This window comes from Amphiura filiformis, chromosome 4, assembly GCF_039555335.1.
Source record: "Amphiura filiformis chromosome 4, Afil_fr2py, whole genome shotgun sequence".
Taxonomy (NCBI): Eukaryota; Metazoa; Echinodermata; class Ophiuroidea; order Amphilepidida; family Amphiuridae; genus Amphiura; species Amphiura filiformis.
Genome location: NC_092631.1, coordinates 68,902,573 through 68,922,637, shown reverse-complemented (window position 1 = coordinate 68,922,637; position 20,065 = coordinate 68,902,573). Strand labels below are relative to the sequence as shown.

Sequence of the window (20,065 nt, the reverse complement as noted above, 5' to 3'; positions counted from 1 at the left end):
GTGCAGGATTAGATAGTGCAGGATTAGATAATTTACCTCAATATTGTTCAGTTTTAAAATTGTGATTATTTTTCCAGTATAAGGATACTTTTTTGGCGCAGTATACATGTACATGTACTAAAGGGTTTGCTAGTTCTAAGTTCCCCTAAGGCTTTTTGAAATACCGGTATATTGAAAAGTTTTTATGAAATCAAACAATTTAAAAAGATATTAGTAATAAGCATTGCTGTCAGTCGAGTCCTCAATGTCCGAGTCCTTGGAGTCCCTGCTCATTTCTGAGTCCGAGTCCTCAATGTCCGAGTCCTTGGAGTCCCTGCTCATTTCTGAGTCCGAGTCCTCAATGTTCGAGTCCTTGGGAGTCCCTGCTCATTTCTGAGTCCGAGTCCTCAATGTCCAAGTCCTTGGAGTCCCTGCTCATTTCTGAGTCCGAGTCCTCAATGTTCGAGTCCTTGGGAGTCCCTGCTCATTTCTGAGTCCGAGTCCTCAATGTTCGAGTCCTTGGAGTCCCTGCTCATTTCTGAGTCCGAATCCTCAATGTTCGAGTCCTTGGAGTCCCTGCTCATTTCTGAGTCCGAGTCCTCAATGTTCGAGTCCGAGTCCTTATGTATCAAATTCAAGCCCTAGGCTTTTCACCAATATATCAAAGTATAGTATACACCACCTAGTGGTGTTTAGATAGCATCCGGTGCCTACCGGAGTATTTATTTATTTATTTATTTATTCTTTCTTTATTGAGGGTTATACTGCTTCAGTGACAAGCTTTTCAAGCAGGCCCTCATTGTATACATGTTATAGCAACAAAATATATTACGATACACAATATTTACAAAATATCATACAGTATTTACAATGTATTTACAATATATTACAAATAAGTATAATGGTATCATCAACTACAAGGTAATTATAAATACCAAAATACAGAAATACAATAATTATACAAAAATCAAGCAAGCAAATGAACAAAATGTAGATAAAGACAGGCCTAAATTTCTTTAATTTTTGACTGAAATTGGCCTAAAGTCATATTTTCCATCTGAGCTCTTACTGTCGGTGGCAAAGAATTCCATGCATAGGCTGCCCTGACGTGAAACGTATGTTGACCTGAATTTGATTTAAATTTTGGTACAATCAATGTATTAGAAGTATGATTTCTAGTTATATGATTATGGTTATCATGAACAAAATCAAATTGAGACACAAGGGGTTTTCATTGGAGATTTTAGTAAAAAAAAGGGGTCATTCAGTAGGGCTCCAAGAAAATGGGGTCATTTTGTGTGGTTTAGTACCTACACGTACAACTGGGGATGTTTTGTTGTAGATTTGATATTGATTGCAAGTCAAACTCAGCATCTTGGTTCCACAAGTACACCTTGGGGTTTTAAAATAACTAAAACACCTTCACAATCATAACATGACATTAATTTATAAAATGACGGATGCATGCCTGGTTATGGATGACAAAACACTTTATCATCAAAAGCATATTGGTAATGTCAATGAAATTACCGTATGTGCATTATTAATGGTCTGTTACTTATAGCAATATTCATAATGAAAGCTCATAAATGAACCTTCATGAATATTCCACCATTCGGCAAAGAAAAAAGGTGTTTTTTTTTTTACATTTTTCAAAAAAAGTCATGAATTTTTCGTCTGAAAAACTGAAGATATATCAGAAATGTTGTAAAATACCACGTCCTGCATGTTTTCCTGTCCAGTTGTCCATGGCTGAGGGTTTCGATATTTGGTATTATTAATATCAGCGTCTGCATAAGTAAAATATTGTTGAACTTAAAAATGCAGTATTTTAAATCTGCCAGACATGTACATGCCAAATAAGGTAGTGTTTACCTTGATTTTGTCTATGGTTCAAATACTTTGGTCAGTGAGTGTTTAACATACAAACAAGTTCTTCACATTATACTTTTGGTACTTGGAAAAAAAATTGATATAAATAAAAAAGAAAAGAAAAAAAAATTCCTGACAGACCCAACTTCTGAAAGTGATCTATGGACAAGCAAACAATTTTTTTTGCCTTATCAAGGAAACCTGATAGACTGATCTCTTAACTGCTAATAAGCGCTGCCGCTACTCCTTAAAAATAATCTATTTGAGTGACAGCTAAACGCCCCCTTTTAAATACACCACTACAACTAACTTCCAGCAAGTTTGGCGATCTTTTCTTTTAGACCACCCAAACTGTTTAGGATTCACAACTTATAAGTTCCCTTAATGCTTTTTGAAATTAAAATAGAAAAAAATATTTTACGAAATTAAAAAGTACATGTAGCCATATTGTAGTATTTTTTTAAATTATATTTGGACCAATTTAAACATCACACATTGTGTCACTAAAGTTAATATACTATAGGCCTATTGATCAGCAGCCGACTAATAAAATTTGTTGCCCATAATATAAATGATATTGAAGCATTAAAAGGGCATTTCCTGATCCACAGCCTCATCCCCCCACTTTTCTCAAAAAAAGTTGAGATTTTTATATCACTGGAATACTCTGGCTACATAATGTTTATGTACTAAATATTTCTTGCAGATTAATTCGTTTTGCAAAGATATCGTGAAATTTGAATTTCGTTCTGGTGCACCAGAACGAAATTACAACACATTGTCTATGGAGCAGTGTAATACCCATAATCATGCATAACTCGCGAACGCAAAATCGGAATCAACTGAAATTTTGGGAATAGGTTTTTTTCGTGGATATCTAATGAAAAATGATATAAATAGAGGATGCTAGGATCACAAAATACTCCTTTAATATGAATTGTTAGCATCATTGCAGTTGAAAGAAAGATGATTACTTTTGCACCTGCAGTTGTAAATGTCTGGCAAACATTAAGTAAATATAAACTGCTGATTGTAAACTAGGGTACATATGCATGTTAATTATGTACCTTGGATGTAATTGCAAAGAAAACACAATTTGATACTAAGTTTTGCCCCAAAAAACATATAAAAACATATATGAGATTGCATGGCCCACTTTGTGTAAACCAGTGGCAAGAGACCAGTGCTAATGTGTGGTGACCAAATCTTTGGAACAAAGGTTTGAAAGTGTTTTTGACATGCATTTGGATTTTTTTTTTTAAAGCTGTTCAGTTGAATTTGTCATGTCAAAAAACATATAACATGTATAACTAGGCACCAAAATCATTGAAATTGGGAGTGCTTTGACCTTTGTCACATATCTGCCCATAGTAACTAAAGGTCGCAGACAGGCCAAACTATACATTTTTGGATTCCTTGTGATGAGTAATTTGGTATATTTTTTAAAAGAATTGGGACATTTTATAATTTTTACCCCTGTTTGACCTTAATTGACCCCTAACAAAAATGCCCAACACTTTGAAGAGGGCAGCCCATGCCAGATTTGTTCAATATCCTTCAGGCATGTCAAAAACACTTTCAAACCTTTGTTCCAAAGATTTGGTTACCACACATTAGCACTGGTCTCTTATTACAATATGAAATGTTCCCAACATTCTGGATATGTCAATTAAAGTTTGATAAATTTATTTATTTTGATAAGCTGATACAGTATTAGGAAGGGAAGTGAATGTTATCTTCATTTCCTCTGCTTACATTATATTGATATTTGAATGTCGTAAGGGCTTTGTTATTACTATACTCTGATCAGCTCATACATGTAATTTGGCAGGACTCATAACATCATGGATTGATATAGAATGGTGTATGCACAGCTAAGCGCAGCACCTATGCAGACTTTTGTGAATTTACGTGTGCATAAGCTGGAACATTATTGTCTCATGCTGGAACAAAAACCGAACAATTCTCACCTATTAAGAGCTGACCATAGTATAGATGCTTTTATGATCTTCTTTCACAATTATTTATATGATATATAATTTATTTTATTTTATACTCCTGGACAAAGAAAAATCCCTACCTTTTAGGAATAGTATCCTTGTAACAAGAAAAGAAGTCATTTTTAGCTTCAACCACATACATTATAACATTGACATTGCCCATTTGTTTTTGAGGTACTCTGCAGTTAGTGATACTGGGGATTTCTCGTTTTACAGGCTCAAACATAGTGATTACATTGTATAATATATTATGATACTTAAAAATAAAGCAATAATTAAAACTCATTGTAAAACAATATGTTGTGCTTTTTTGACAATAAAACTTTATTTGAAGCAATAAACATAGAGGATACCAATATGTGACACAATCTGCTCCATGGGGGCCAAAGGAGGCATTTTTGAAAATTGAGTTACTGTAATTATTACATTAAAACTTACAATAGGCTATCATTTACTGAAAACATCAAAGGTCTAGCATACTTGGTTCTAAAGTTATGACATTTTTTTGGTGTCTATTTTCTTATGTATTTTATTGTTTTTTTACTCCATATTTTACCTTGATCTCAGTTTCAAATTTGCCGCCTTTGGCCCCCATGGACCAGATAGTGTCACATTATATACTTTCTGAATGGGGTATTTACATGTACATGTTTTATGCAATGGGCATATTCGCATAAAATACATTACTAGTAGCAAATTTCATAATACTTGTTTTTTGTCTTTAACAGTTCACCTACTTAACCCATGCATGTATGGAGCTCAACTTCAATGGTACCATCATGTTTACAGATCCTTGGTTGACTGGGCCAGCTTTTGCCAGAGGGTGGTGGCTCCTTCATGAACCTCCTGCAGATTGGTTAGACAGGCTTGAGAAGGCAGATTTCATCTATATTAGCCACTTGCATTCAGACCATCTCAGGTGAATTTGTAGTAGTTGTCACCAATGGTAGGACCTGAAAAATTTGATAGGGGAAGGGCAAAATGATGTGGGGGTTATTTTTCAATGTTACTTTAATGTATAGGCTTTTTACTCTGGTTTGTTAAAACCACTTAGTACCAGATGTTGAATGTTACCACCACAAAAATATGCTGCCTTTCCTTAAAGGGGGACTCCGGTAATCATAACATTAGGCCCCGGCAAAAAACACAATTTTTTGAAGCAAAATACGAGATCCAAAATTTTAAAATGCGAGAAAAGCGAGATTTCCCCCGAAAAATGGCACAAGAAGCTTTAAAAACGCCCGAAAATATGAAAATGAAAAAAAAAATGAAAAAAAAAAAAAAAATTTGCCTGCCCGGCCCTCTATTGATCAGATTAGGTCAGTTTAGATTGTCATGTAATTTGTAAACAACTCACTGAAGTGCCGGCCCGGTGTGAGTCGAAGAAAAAGTGACAAAAATTTGAACATGAATTATGTTTTATAGTCAAAATATTCCACTAATACGATAAATATAATGATATTTGGCCTAAACTCATTTGAAATGAAATGTCAGTTTTTATTGAGTTAAGCATGGCGTTTACACTCATCCATGTGCTTGCAATGCTGTTGAATTCTGCACTTTGGCGAAGTTGGAACTGCATTTTTATTGAATTCTGCGAACTTTTATGGCATAGAGCAACATTTTTATAGTAAGTGCACTGCTTGGAAACTTTCTTTAAAAGCGAACCAGTTGGTTAATAGCGAGAATCGCGGCGTGAAAAGCGAGATTGCGTTTTTTGCCGGGCCTTACATAACATTATGCCTTATATGTTAGAAAAATAATTATCAAGCACGAATCACATTGTTTTATTTCAAACAAACTCAGATTGACCATAAAAACTAATAAAAACAGTCGGCTCTCAACACACGATATTCAAAATTCCCGCGCCGAAATTGTCTTATGGTCACTATGAGTGCTTGATAATTATTTTTCTAACATATAAGAAATAATGTTGTGATTGCCGGAGACTTCCTTTAACTTGCTTGATCGATTTATCATCCACATGTAAAACTATCACTAATCTGATGATACAGGTAAAAATAATGTAACTAATCAAGAATACATTATGAAAGTGCAAGTTGATTATTACAAAGTTTTGTACAAAAAAAAGGGTTAAACGACAAATCATAAATTGATCATGTTGTTGAAAATACAAGCATTGAAAATTAACTGAGCGAGATAAAGAGTCATGTGACCGTTTACATAATAATGTCGAATGTGAAAAGGCTCTTAAAACAATGGCCATTTTGTAATTGTAAGAGCCCCAGGATTGATGGGTTAATATTAGAATTTTTTAAATGTCACTCTAGGGTGTGAGGACAATTGATTGTTAATTCATTTAAGGGGGTACTACACCCCTGCCCAATTTTTGTGCCTATTTTTGCATTTTTCTCAAAAATTATAGCGCATTGGTGACAAGTAAGATATGTATATAATAGGGGCAAGGACTACTGCATTGGAAATTTTATTTCAGCACAGACAACTGTTGTGGAGTTACAGTCAAAAATGAGGGAAAACCAATATTTGATCAATAAATCAATAACTTGTTGCCTTGAGTTGCTGAATTTTCAGTGCAGTAGTTGTAGTCCTTGCTCTTATAATATACATATCTTATTTGTCACCAATGTGCTATAATTTTTGAGAAAAATGCAAAAAGAGACACAAAATTGGCCAGGGGTGTAGTACCCCCTTAATGAAGCTGGCGAACTCTCAGCAGCGCATAAAGAGGTGTTACCATATTAATTAGGTAATTGGAGACCTATTCATTACTGAATATAGATTACAATATTCAATAAATTACTGAAGAAGTGAGTAAATATTTTAGATTTGTTTATATAATTGAGAACTTAAAACTACACAAGCAGAAATTATTTTGGGCTATTTTCATGCAGGAAAACGTAATACTATACATAATGAATAAAATAAGAAGTGTTAGTAAAATGTCAATTAGTAAATATCCTTATGGGAAATACACCGATTTGATTAGTTTACTACATCCTGAATTAAAAATAAGAAAGCTTATGTAGTAATTAGTAAAGACAGAAATAGACAAGTATGATATCATGAATATCAGGGGGTATGAAATCTCCTCTTTTAAGCTGAATTCCTCTTTTTTGGGAATTTCTTTGAGGCAAAATTTTAGCTTTTTCTTTCATTTTCAGGCCATTTTGAGCATATTTCATTGCTTTTCCTCTTTTTTGAACAAAGTTCCTCTGTTTTTTTCAATAAGTAAATCTATTATGTGATGAAATCAAATGAAACAAATAAAATAAAACTAGATAAAAAAACATTTATCATCCACAGTTATCCAACACTAGAGCTGCTTACCAAAAGAAATCCCAACATCCCCATCTATGTCGGCGACACCGCCATGCCAGTGTTTGTCAAGCTGAAGGAGAGTGGTGTCACACTCAACAATATCAATGTTCTAAGATTTGGATTATGGCATGAAGTAAGTTAGTCAGGAAATTACCTGAGAATGAATCATAGGATGGGAAAATAAGTTTTAAAGTTGAGAGAGAAATATAAGCAAAATCAATGTACCTGTGCTTAGATGTTGATGATTTTAAAACAAGAAACAAACTGGTTGTACCATCCATGGTTAATTCAACATAAAAATTGCATTATTTCATTATATTGATATCAGGTGACAAATTCTTTACAACAATTTAACCCCACAGGAATATAAGTGAGGTGAAGATCTGAGCATTTGTAAGCATGGTCAGAGTTTAGTATGGAAGATAATATATAACATGATACCATACCATTTTGATGCATTCTTAGAAACTTTATTGATATGATTAGAAATGTCAAGTATGCTTTAAAAAAATGTTAAAGGAAATCTGTACCATAAACTAATCAATGGCTAATACCCCTAAATTAAACATACCAGACGGTCTATATGAATTTCGGAATATTCCTAACAAAGAAAAAGCACTTTTAATCCTTCGTTTCTGCGATTCATGGAAGCCGCCATGATAGCTGCTTGCTTGAATCCTTTCTGCCACAAGCGGTAGTGTAACCTTTTACACAGACCATGGCGGCGTGTGTTGCTATGGCATTCGCGACCCCACAGCGAATTTTGGTTTGTAGTGCTATTGGTACTTTTCGTTCGCAAAAGATATTGTTGATCATAAATATTACTTAAAATACATTTTTTATGTTCTTCTGTAGTTTTATGGGTAAAAATTGTTGCGTTTTCTTTTGAACGAATGTTGAATCTGAACTTTGGTAGTATTAGCTTCGTGTCACCAAAGTTCACGAGGGACGAGGCTGGCGGCACGGATTTCGCTGGTTCCAAAATCGGGGTACCGTTACAGCGTAATAAAATACATCGGGTATCAATATAGCCGCCACCATGGATTATAAACTGATCGCTGATTGTCGTAAGGAATTAAGAATTTCTCCTTTATTTGGACGTATATAAGCTTGGGACTTTTACTGTTTGTCGTTTTTATTATTACTGCAACTATATAGCCATTGATTAGTTTATGGTACAGATTTCCTTTAACACTCAGGTACAGAAACTTAACGGTTGTTCATAAATATGAAGACTGGTTATTAAAACTACACAATATGCAAAATGCTGTCGCTAATCTGGTTTTGAAAGGGGGGAGTTTTTTAATTGAATGGAAGTTGCAAAGGAAGAATATTTTACATTCTTAAACACATGGGAAAGTTCCTGCAATCTTATTAGTTCTTAGCTGTGTTATATGACACGATATCACATGGTTAAGTGCATGCTATTTGAACCAATAGGAGGCGCATAGCAACAACGAGACTGATCAATTCTAAGCCCTAGGTAATTCTTTGTAAAATTAAGGATTTAATTTGATTAAAATTTGGTATACTTATTTAATATTTTTATTTGAATTGAAGTGTTCAAGAATGAGAATAAAGGTATTGTTTTTAGCCACTGTTGCTCATCTATCGTCTCATATAACATGGACGACATCAGTTTTTATGGCGTAAAACAACAAGGCGAATTTACTTCAAATAATGATGTGGCCAGCCCTCAAATTAACCCACGGCACCCATGGCATTTAGCCGTGGGTGCCCATCCTTATTGCCGTAATGCCCTCAAAATATGTCCTTTACCCAAGGCAGTCACTTGCCGTGCCCTCTAATGAAGTTGCCGTCGGTGCCCCAGCCCTGCCCCTTCATTATAAAATCATCTATCTATGTTTGTGTGTGTTTTCTTCACTTTTGAGAATATTACAAACTGCCGTGCTGCCTTGCATTTTCAGTGAAAATCCAAGGCAATTATCAACTTGCCCTAAAAAAGTTGCCGTGCCCCTTCAGATCCTTAATTCAAGGGCTGGATGTGGCCCATGTTATATGAGACGATAGATGTAAAACACTGGCTACAAATAATACCTTTACTCTCTAATTATACCTAAGAGGTAATTCAGAATGAAAAGTGGTCATTGTTTTCCAATTATTATTATTTTATTTTTTGCAGATAAATGAAGATTTACGTTTCATGATAATGATGGATGGCGTACATCCGGATATGGACACATGCCTATTGGTTGACTACAAAGGTAAGTGGAGACTAATGAGTGAATGTTCTTAGTCATCCAGTAGTTTCAAACAGAGTTTTGGAATGAAATCTAATACTGGAACTTACTTTTTGCAACTATTGCGACGTTGCGTCTGGAACCACCCGACTTCATCAGGCAACTGACCCGTTGGACTGGTCACGTGATAGACGGCTAGGTATCGTCCCGATGGCCCGGTCCCATGCATGAGATAAGTTAAAGTGGAGTCCCCCTTTCTTGTTCAGTGATGGTTGCTCAATGCGTTCCCAAATGGCTTCTTTTATGCCTCTCCTATGCCATTGTTCCTCCTTATCACATGACCAGTCCAACGGGTCAGTTGCCTGATGAAGTCCGGTGGTTCCATGCGCAACGTAGCAATAGTTGCAAAAAGTAAGTTCCAGTATTAGATTTAATTCCAAAACTCTGTAAGTGGAGACTGTACCTTAATCTATTCCCAGTAGATGGTCCTCATAACACTGATGGCGATTTCAACATTGAGTCTTGTGAAGTACTTTGTATATATTGTGTATAATGCTAATAACAGATTATAAAGGCACTGTACAATATATTTCAAAGTGTTGTACAGTTTAAACACCTAAAGGAAAGGAGGGTTACAATTTCAACAGAGGTCTCAGTTGATGCCTGCTTGGTGCTGACCTAAGTATAGTCTAGAGATTCACTTAACCCTAACCCTACCCGTGGTTTTTTTGCCATCGGAGGGAAAGAAGAAACAAAAAGGAGAGAAAGTGAAGAAAGAAGTGAGCTTTAGTGAGACTCAGTTGGGTTAGGGTTAGTGAAGTTTTGTGGACTGCCAGACAGGCGCGTCGCAAGCAAGGTGCCCATGGCGCCCCACTTTTTTTGCAAACTTGAAGAAAAGAAGAGAATATAAAAAGAAAGGGGGAAAAAAGAGAACAACAACAACAACAACAACAAAACCGCATTTTTATAGCGCCTTACGCATACACCTCAAGGCGCTGAAAAAGAGAAGAGCAAAGGGAGAAAAGGAAGAGAGAAAAAAGTTAAATTGCGCATATATTCATGATGATAGTAGGCACTTTCTTTAAAAACGCGCAGTCGGGTCGATCGGAAGTAGGTCTTATGATAATTATATAGGCCTGCTGCAATTATTTTAGGCATTGCTTGAAGGTGGGGCCCGGTTCCAGCGCTCCGTGTATACCACGGGTCACTCATGCTCGTCGGCGAACTTTGAAAACACCCCCTTTTGAATCTCATTTCACGAACTTTTCAGGATAAAAACACCCCTATTTTTAGCAATTTCAAGAATTTCTAAGAATTTCAAGAATATTTCTAATAGGCTATAGCCCTTTCTGATGGAAACGCATTAATTAATGTACGGCACATGCGGTTGTATATAATGCATCGTATAATTTATGTGACCTAATGTAATATGCACCAAACGTAATAATGAAACTGAAATTCGTAAATGAATTGAATAAGGAAATTACGATGATTTATACATGCGATTGGTGAATAAAGAGCACCCTTTTTTCAATTTCGTGAACAAGTGTATGAAAAATGACCCGTTTTTTTAATTGTATTTTGCAAATCAAGCTTCTTTATCTGCAACCGGCACGGATGCACGGAGTGCTAGAACTGGGAGGCGCGCGGCGAGTCCTCGTCATAAAGCATGTGAAAATTACTGCCGGCCCGCCGATATGCAGGGCCCGTCACACTTTGTCAACAAAGTCGGTATTATTAAGACGGACTCCATGCTGACTTCAACATTGATCCATGCATGCTTTAATTGGGAGTATCAACTTAAATAGTGTAAAAATGATGCACCAAAATGGCTTAAATTTGACCTTTATTTTGCAGGTTCTCAGGGGGAGCATCCCCCTCAAACAACCCCCTGCATAGTGGGTAAACAAGTGCCCATTTTCACTTCTGCTTTCAACATTTGCTAGTTTAGGCCCTATGTTTAACAGAATTTAGAGGCCTACAATAATAGGGAAAACTACTTGTCCATGAAAGGCTTCATGGACCGTCATTTCACAAATTTTTGGCTTTTTCAAACTATAATCTTTTCTCACTCATAGTGCTAAAATGGTCCACCAAATCGCTTCAATTAGGTCTTATTTTGCAAAAGTTTCTTACCCTCAGACACCCCCCTGCGTAGTGGACAAACAAGTGGCAATTATCGCTTCTCCTCTCGATATTAAGGCTTCATGGAACCCTCATTTCACCAATTTTCGGCTTTTTAAAACTAAAGTTTTACACACTAATAGTGCTAAAATGGTCCAACAAATTGGGTCTTCATTTTGCAAAAGTTTTTAACTTCTGAGGGGGGCAGACACCCCCCCTGCCGCCCTGCGCCGTGTAAGCGATGGCCGCTTCACAGCCATTTGTTTACATTTTTTTCTGTGTCATATTGGGTCCGTCTATTGGGCGCCCCACCTTTATACGCATTGCTACGCGCCTGCTGCCAGAAATGGTAAAGGAAGACTTTTTGAGCCATATCGTTCCATATGCCACAGAATAGGGAATTCTGACGTTTTTGATCAGAATGTAGAATGCTGACATTTAGTATTTTTCATGCATGTGAACCAAAAGAGCTGGTGCTGCCATTTAATGTTAGAGACAGGAACTAATAATGGAGTCTAATAAGCAACATGTGTTACAATTTACATGTAGTGCCAAAGTGCATCAAACTTTTATTACATTGACAATATTACCATGGCAGGGGTGGAATTTCGTAAAGTGCCACAGGAGTCCAAGTGGATTCTCGCAAGAGAGTTTTATGAGAGTCCATGGATTCCGTAAATGGATTCTCGTTGTACAATCTTGCGGGAGTCCAAAAGGTATTATATGTAGGCTTACGTAAAATGCATTCAAACAAACAAACTAACAAATAAACTAACAAAGTTAAGTTTTTAATATATGTGTCATCATACTCTCACTTCCATATGTCATTGCATCTTTGGCGACTTTTCCTTTATATTTTGCAGGCTTTGAGTTTTAAGGCGTGTTGAACTTAAACGTAAGTTCGCTGATCCGATCATTTCCAGCGAGAGTCCACATGGACTCTCGCAATAGGATTTTACGGGAGTCTCTGCGAGAGTCGACTCTCAGACTCCCGCGAAATTCCACCCCTGCATGGCTTGGCACTGAAAACTATTGGCAATATTTTGCTTTATTTATGTGTTGAAAAAAAAACCAAAGACTATATTTAATGAATGACACTTGCATTTTTGTCTACTGACAGGACATCTAATACTGAACACAGTTGACTGTACCAATCCTAATGGTGGTCGATTACCACATGGAGTAGATGTTATGCTTAGTGACTTTGCCGGCGGTGCCTCAGGATTCCCCATGACTTTCTCGGGTGGAAAGTACACAGGTAACAAATTATACTAGATATTTGCTGGGTGGTCAAATGTTAACTGTTTTTTATTTTGAGATAGCAAGGGAGTTTGTGTATCGGTATGTGCTTTTGTATACACTGTCTAGGTCACCCACATATGAAATCTCTGTGTAACAGTGGACATACAGGCATACATGCGTGAGATTTCTATACAGATGGATCACATATATCATTAAAAAACACATTAAAAACAAGGTTGCTACGTAGGCACGCAAAGTAGGTGATTAAATAAAGAAAGATTATTATTATTATTATTATTATTATTAAAGTGGTTTGCCGTAAAGTGTCGGATGCGTACCAAATTACGGAAAACAACTTTAATTAACATTAAAAACAACATTTGCAGTTTGGTGTTGTGGTGTGCTTTTAACAACCAAAGGTTTCCTCGGTGCCTAAATACCCTAAAAATGCAAAGTTGTAAATGAAAACACACTATACATGTAGGGGTTACACACTGTGCCCTTGTTTGCTTGATAATAGTTGTTTTTAAGCTTTAATATGTATTTTTTTTGTGTGATGGCCATTTTGTTCACGCTTGCACGGTTTTAAAACATGCACACATGTCCCCAGTTGACACACAATTTGAGTAGGGGGTTGGGTGTGTGTCTCAATGTCATACAGACTGTCAAACTAGCCATAGTTATTTAGTAGGTGAAGTTCTTAGCTTGTAAGTCAAGTTGCTTTTTAATATGTTCTTGTAACAGAGAAATGGAAGGAACAGTTCATCAAACGAGAGAGGAATAAGTTACTATACTACAAGACCCAAGTGGTTCGTGATGTAGCACCCAAAGTCTACTGTCCATTTGCAGGTTATTTTACAGAGGCACATCCATCAGACATGTAAGCATTTATAATGAAAGACAAAGATAAAAAGACTAGTTTGCGTCTGACATCATCTGTCAATCAAACTCCGAGCACGGTTTGTTTACAAGTGTTGTGATAATATGAGTTGCTGAACACGGCGGTACAACCGGGCACCTTATTGTTAATTTTGCACCATGAAACATGCAAACCATCTCAAAGGTTAGGTTTTAATAGTAGGAAACTTTCTTTGGTGAAGGCACCATGTCAACAATGCCTAGAAAAGATGCTTTTTGCCTTGTAAGAGTACGTAATTTTCGCCATTCACTGCTATTCCTTTTCTCCGATCGGCACCAGCCAGATGAATCGACCTTCCTTATATGCACTATTAGCCAATCAAGGATCGTAGAGAATTTAGGAGGATTTCCAAATAATGTACCCAGGCATTTGTAACAGGGAATGCATGGCAGGGAAGAAATTGGGTTGTGATTTTTCATACATTTTGTGCAAGATATAAAAAGTGCATTTTAAGGATATTTCAGCAAACACAAAATGTTTTCGAAAACATTCCCAAAAGGTTGGCAGAAATCTTTAAATGTCTGTTTATATAAAAGAATATAATAAAAAAATTAAATAACATTTAAAAAACATATTTTGTTAAAGTTTCAGCAAAACCTTGTAACTTAATGTTATTTAAGTGTTTACAACATATTTTTCAACATCACTGTTTAAAAAAGTTCCAGTTGATGCATTGCTGAAACCCATTAGCTTCTGTATTTGATGGGTTTTTTTCTGAAGCTAAAAATATCACAGCTGGACCTATGTAACATAATAGAATTTGTAGAAGCTGATATTAAAGATTTTATATCAATTTTTTAATAATGTATTTCATGGTATATCATAACAATGAATAATTTGCAGCTGTGTAATAACAGGCCTTTAAGGAAAAACAAAAGCATTTGGTGAAACTGTAGAGTGATCCTCAAACATATATTACATGCTTTCTTTGTAAGATCAGTAGATTGTAAGAAAAATTGCCTTTAGTGGATGAGCCATCCTAGGAGAGGGAGTATACACAGCATCAGAGAGGCTTCAGTGGGCAATTCCATTTGAAATCCACACTCCCCTATGGAAGACACAGCCTTAATATATTAACACACACAGGGTGTGAATTTCAAATGGAGTTTTACTCATTCAGGTAACCCCATTTGAAATCTACACCCCCTGTGTGGGAGACTAAGATCATGTCTTCCATAGAGTGTTTATAGGTTTCATTGGGTAAAGCTCACCAACTTGTATAAAGGGGCCAAGTTTTAAGATTGCTCAGATCTTGTTCAAACCACACAAAGTATCTTTCTGTGCTGCTCCACTCAAGTTTCAAGTTAAAAGGGCATAGACATGAAAATGTACAATATAGATGTTGCCAGTAGCGGCACCAGGATTTTTTTTTTGGGGGGGGTGAATTTCAAGGGGCGGGGGCAAAATCAGCAAAACCATGCCCCCCCCCCCACCATTGCATCTTTGGATGGTGCACAAAATTAATATTCATTTACTTAACAATTCATATTTTTGTTTTTGTTTCTTTTAATCGCCCAAAGGTATGTTAAGACAACGAACACAAAGAATGACCCAGCAACGTTGAACCAAATGATCACCAAATATTCACCAGACATTAGGACATGGACACCGCAACCAGGAGCAGGGCTAGATTTACAGAAAGTCATACAAGGAGACAAGTAAGGCTGGTCTCAATTGTGATATGTTGTAAATCTATATGTCTATCAAACACCCACATTTCATGAATTAAAAAAGATCCTTGTTTTTAGTAAACAGAAGGCAAACTCTGGTAAAGCATTCTGCGCTGTTGGGACTACGGGAGTCTCGGAAAGCTTTCATAAAATTTTTTAATAATCCCCTACACTCACTCCAGATTAGCTTTGACTCCAAATCCCATCACAATGTTTTGCCGCTCTGCTTGACAAATTACCTCGATCCCATTCCCTCTCGCTCCTTCCAATTTTAATCCTACTCCGGTCTTGATCCCAAAGAAAAAAGTAGCACTCCCACCCCCTCTACCCTGATCCCACCCCCTCTGTCCTGGGTGACTTTTTGATCCTTCAGTGTAAACCTTCTATGCTTAATTGTTTCTAAATGTTATGATTTTCTGTTTCAAATGTTGCTCGGGCTCAGGCTCAGGCTAGGTGTATTGTTGTTTTGACAATTGTTCAGAAAGCCAAGGATGAATGGTTACATAAATATGTCTATGTGGCCTTGAAAAGATCAAACTTTGCTACTGGTACCAAGGAATTTACTGGGTAGCATGCATCCCTAAAGAAAACCTAACATCATGTTACAGTAAATAACTTGAATGTTAATTGAAAATCAAGTTTGCTTTGTGTAATAGCACTATTCCATTTACACACCACACCCCCCATGTGGACTATTTAGCTAGCTAAAGTATTCCACAGAGATAGTAAGGCTTACAAATAGAATGCACAGTAGGGTAACTTCCATTTGAAATACTCGCCTAGTTATGGAAGATATTATGTGAACCCATGTACAGAGGGAGGATGGGTTTCAAAATTCATGAAAAACATACCCCCTCTGTGGAAAACTTTTCTTAATTTTCACATGGCAAATGTCATATGAAATAGCCCAATGCAATATATGTACAAGGAAATAGCCCATTAAACAAAGAATTGGTTGATGTTAATATTGATTGTTTTTTGTTTTCAGAGATTTCATCACTCCACCACCACCAGGTACTAAGGTTTTCAAAGAAAGGTAAGTAAATGTAAAATCACACTCCTTTGTGTGTTCAAGGTGTTGCTAGGTACAATTTTTTAACAGTCTGATTTTGTGAAATTTTGTTTTGAGATCAATCGTTGGATGTGTTTTTACTAATTATGTAGGAAGTTACTGTCTGTAACAGGACTTTCTTTGCTTGATTGTAATCACATATATTTATACATCCAGAAGTTGATGTTATCAACCATAACAGCTGCAGTCTGTGATAACATATTTACATAGGCGGTAACCAGTTGTAGTTAATGATTTATCAGTAACGACTGAACATATGGCACTTGACTCTGACATTTAATAATAAACACATAATAACCATGGCAACAGGTGATACATAACCGTATGACAATGCTGTCTATTGTTCATTAAACTTCCAACTTAAACAAGTATAATGAAATCTGATGCAACTCAGACCAAAGTCTGAAAGTTGAGGTATTACCAATACTAAACTGAGCTCAAAAAGAAACTTATAATTTTTCACAAGGTCATATCTTGAAATCCTGTCCATCAAATTGAACCAAAATTACACACAGATTTACTTCAATACTCTTAACACATGTCAGTAACCAAGCAGTTATCCAACTGACACAACAGCAAAATGCACTGACATGGGACAGCTGCCTGGACCACATTCACAGCCCAGCCCTGTTTCATGAAAAAAGTGTATGAAAAGCAGAAAGCAGCACCGTTTTATCATCTGTGCAAGGATCTTGTGTGCATTCTGACAGATTTTTTGTCCTGGGTGCCAAATGTTGGGCTGTGAAAGTGAAGGAAGTCCAGGAAGCTATCCCATGACAGTACATTTTGCTGTTGTGTCAGTTGGACAACTGCTTGGTTACTGACATGTGTTTTGAGTAGAGTATTAAGGTAATCCTGTGTGTAATTTTGGTTCATTTTGATTGACAGTATTTTAAGATATGACCTTGTGATTCACAAGTTGTAAAAAATTATAAGTTTCTGTTTGAGCTCAGTTTAATTTGTTCAGTACCTTATCTGAATGGTGTTGAAATCCTCAAGTTCCATGCGTACTTGGTTGCAAAGTTATGAACTTTTTTTGTGTCCATACTAATGGTTTTTTTCTTTATTTTCACCTATATCTCAATTTCATTATTGCTGAATTTGGTCTGATTTTGATTTTAAAATGTCAGAATTGTCAATTGTCATGATCATGTGTGGAATCAGCATTCAATTGATTAGAAACAAGCCTAGTATTAGTAGTATATTGGTTTAGTGGTTGATAGCTCTTGATATTTTGAGAAAATATCTTAAATTAAACTTTGGACTTTTGATATTGAAGCCTTTGGCTGGTACACAGAGCATTAACACTATATGTTTTGATTCGTTTTATTTAATTTTGTTTTCATCATTTAGTTGGGATTTTGATAAGTACCTTGATGAAATCAACAGTACCGTGGATAACGAGATCTTCGCCTATCCAGAATGGATCTCGGTGTACTACAATTGGTGTGGTTTCCATAGTTACAATCTTGTCATTAGGGTAAGGAACACCTAATTCCATCACCAAGCATCGGCATTATTGAGAGGGGGTAACTTGTTCTTAATAAGGTAGAAACAAAGAGAACTGACTGCACCATGTTTGCATGTCAACTCATGGAGGGCAAATAGTACCTCTGAATGATTTCTCTATGTGCCTGGGAAAGTTAGATTCAAAGTGTGTTGTTGTTTGCATTCTTTTTGTGTCAAAATGCATGCTAAGCAATGAGTGATAAGTTGCTCAGAGCTATGGAAAAAGGAAGATGCACACCTATACCATGTGGAGTTGACTATTCATGAGCCCTTCTGCCTTGAACCCAAACTGTGACCACTGATAGTCTTTAATTAATTTTCTCTCATCAGATGATAGAGACAGATGATAACTTTCATCCTATAGAAGGTGGCTATGACTTCTTGGTTGACTTTGAAGGTGCAACACCAACATACCCAAAGGAAAGACCTGCAAGAGTACACAACTACTTGGAGGTATGTGCTAAAGTTGATAACTGTCTGAATACTTTTTATACTTGATTCATTTTATCTTGACAGTCACAGGGGGGGCTCCTTTCAAACGTTCCAATGAGTCAAATAGGGCCCAAACTTACGCTAGAGTGAACATGTAAAATTACGGCCAATTCAGAGAGAAAATCTTGTTTGTCGTATAGGGCCTACTATAGACAATTACTTTTTGTTGGCCTCTGAGCTATATCTTTTCACTAATTATAGATACTTCATAACGTGTTCCCATGTTGAAAGTTGACAAGCTATATTCTACTTGCTTTAAAGAAAGCACAAATATGCACACAGTATAGACAATTGAATGAAGACGATTTATTTATGTTAGGATTTCATTTAATATAACCATTTTTTATTTTAATATATGTGATGCGATCAAGCAAAATCAGTCGGAACTCGGAAATATTAAATATTTAGTTTCTTATAGGATAGTAAAAAGCATTTACAAAGCTGCATTATGCAGAAAACCCCATTGAAATTGAACAACCAGATCCAATGATTTGCGCAATTAAAGAGTTTCCAAAACAAGAGAAAACAAAAAGAAATATTTCCTTTTGTTCGGCAATATCTCAAAATCAATATTTCCGAGTTCTGACTGATTTTGCTTGATCGCCTCACATATACCTCATACCAAATCAAGAACATAAGAAAATATTGTAAAGGCCATAAATATACGCACTTATGCATAGGGAGACAAACATGATAAAGTTAATCTGTTCTTTTCATCATCTCGATCAATTAGCCTTAGGAACATTTCACATGCATGCTGTTTGTCTTAATGCTTCCTCGGCAATCTTCCTTGGAACCGTAGAACGATCTGTTGGTTAGCATAGATATTGAATAAAATTGAATCCCATCACATCAATTCAAAGCTACACCCTTTTTGTCTCGCCTGAACTTTGTTCAGGATGGGACTTAGTAATCACTATTTCTGTCTGTCCGTCCGTGCGTGTGGGGGTGTGTGTGTGGGGGTGTGTGTGTGGATGTATGTGTGTCCGTCCGGAGCTGTATCTGGGGAACCGTAAGACTTACGGCGACGCTACTTGGTGGGAGGAAGGGTATCCAAGTTTGCTCCGTAACCGTATGTTTTCGGTGAAAAATATGCAAATTAACATAGCTAATTTATGCAAAAATCCGCGCAAATTGATAGCGGAGTTTGTGGACAGACTAGCTCAAGATCCGTCGGGCGCATGGTAACGAAACCTGGTGACAGGAATGATACACACCTGCTAATCACCTGATTAGTTTTTCGGCGAAAAGTATGCGCATTTAGTTGTTAATTTGCATAATTTATGCGGAACGATTCTACAAATATGGTTGGAAATCTGAAGAAATCCGCCTTATGGAGCTGTATCTGGGGATCCGTAAGATCCATAAGCCCTATGATGATGAAACGTGGTAGGGGGTAGTATGACCAGAGGATCTCAACCCGATTTGATTTTCAGCGCAAAATATGGTAATTAAGTACCTAATTTGCATAATTTATGCATAAAATGCAAAAACCTATTTTCTCGGAGACTAGGGGTCGTACGTTCTTCAAACTTGGTGGGTGGGTGCATCTTCACCTCAGACAGAACAAGTTTGTATTGGTTAGTGCGTCAAGGTCACCCGAGGTCATCCAGGGGTCATCTGAGGTCAAATGACTAAAACTGTCGTATGGGCACGCGAAACTTGGTGGGTACGGTCAACATAAC

General features: G+C 36.5%; 1 protein-coding gene across 1 annotated transcript in view; it reads left to right on the top strand.

The window, feature by feature from the left end:
* LOC140151293 (cytidine monophosphate-N-acetylneuraminic acid hydroxylase-like) overlaps nucleotides 1–20,065 on the top strand; it is a 56,803-nt gene that overhangs the window by 30,711 nt on the left and 6,027 nt on the right. The window contains exons 5-13 of the mRNA XM_072173574.1: nucleotides 4,580–4,770; nucleotides 7,137–7,284; nucleotides 9,295–9,376; nucleotides 12,597–12,734; nucleotides 13,463–13,598; nucleotides 15,158–15,295; nucleotides 16,296–16,343; nucleotides 17,733–17,859; nucleotides 18,219–18,341. Coding sequence (XP_072029675.1) covers nucleotides 4,580–4,770; nucleotides 7,137–7,284; nucleotides 9,295–9,376; nucleotides 12,597–12,734; nucleotides 13,463–13,598; nucleotides 15,158–15,295; nucleotides 16,296–16,343; nucleotides 17,733–17,859; nucleotides 18,219–18,341 — 1,131 coding nt within the window. The remainder of the gene's footprint in view (nucleotides 1–4,579; nucleotides 4,771–7,136; nucleotides 7,285–9,294; nucleotides 9,377–12,596; nucleotides 12,735–13,462; nucleotides 13,599–15,157; nucleotides 15,296–16,295; nucleotides 16,344–17,732; nucleotides 17,860–18,218; nucleotides 18,342–20,065) is intronic.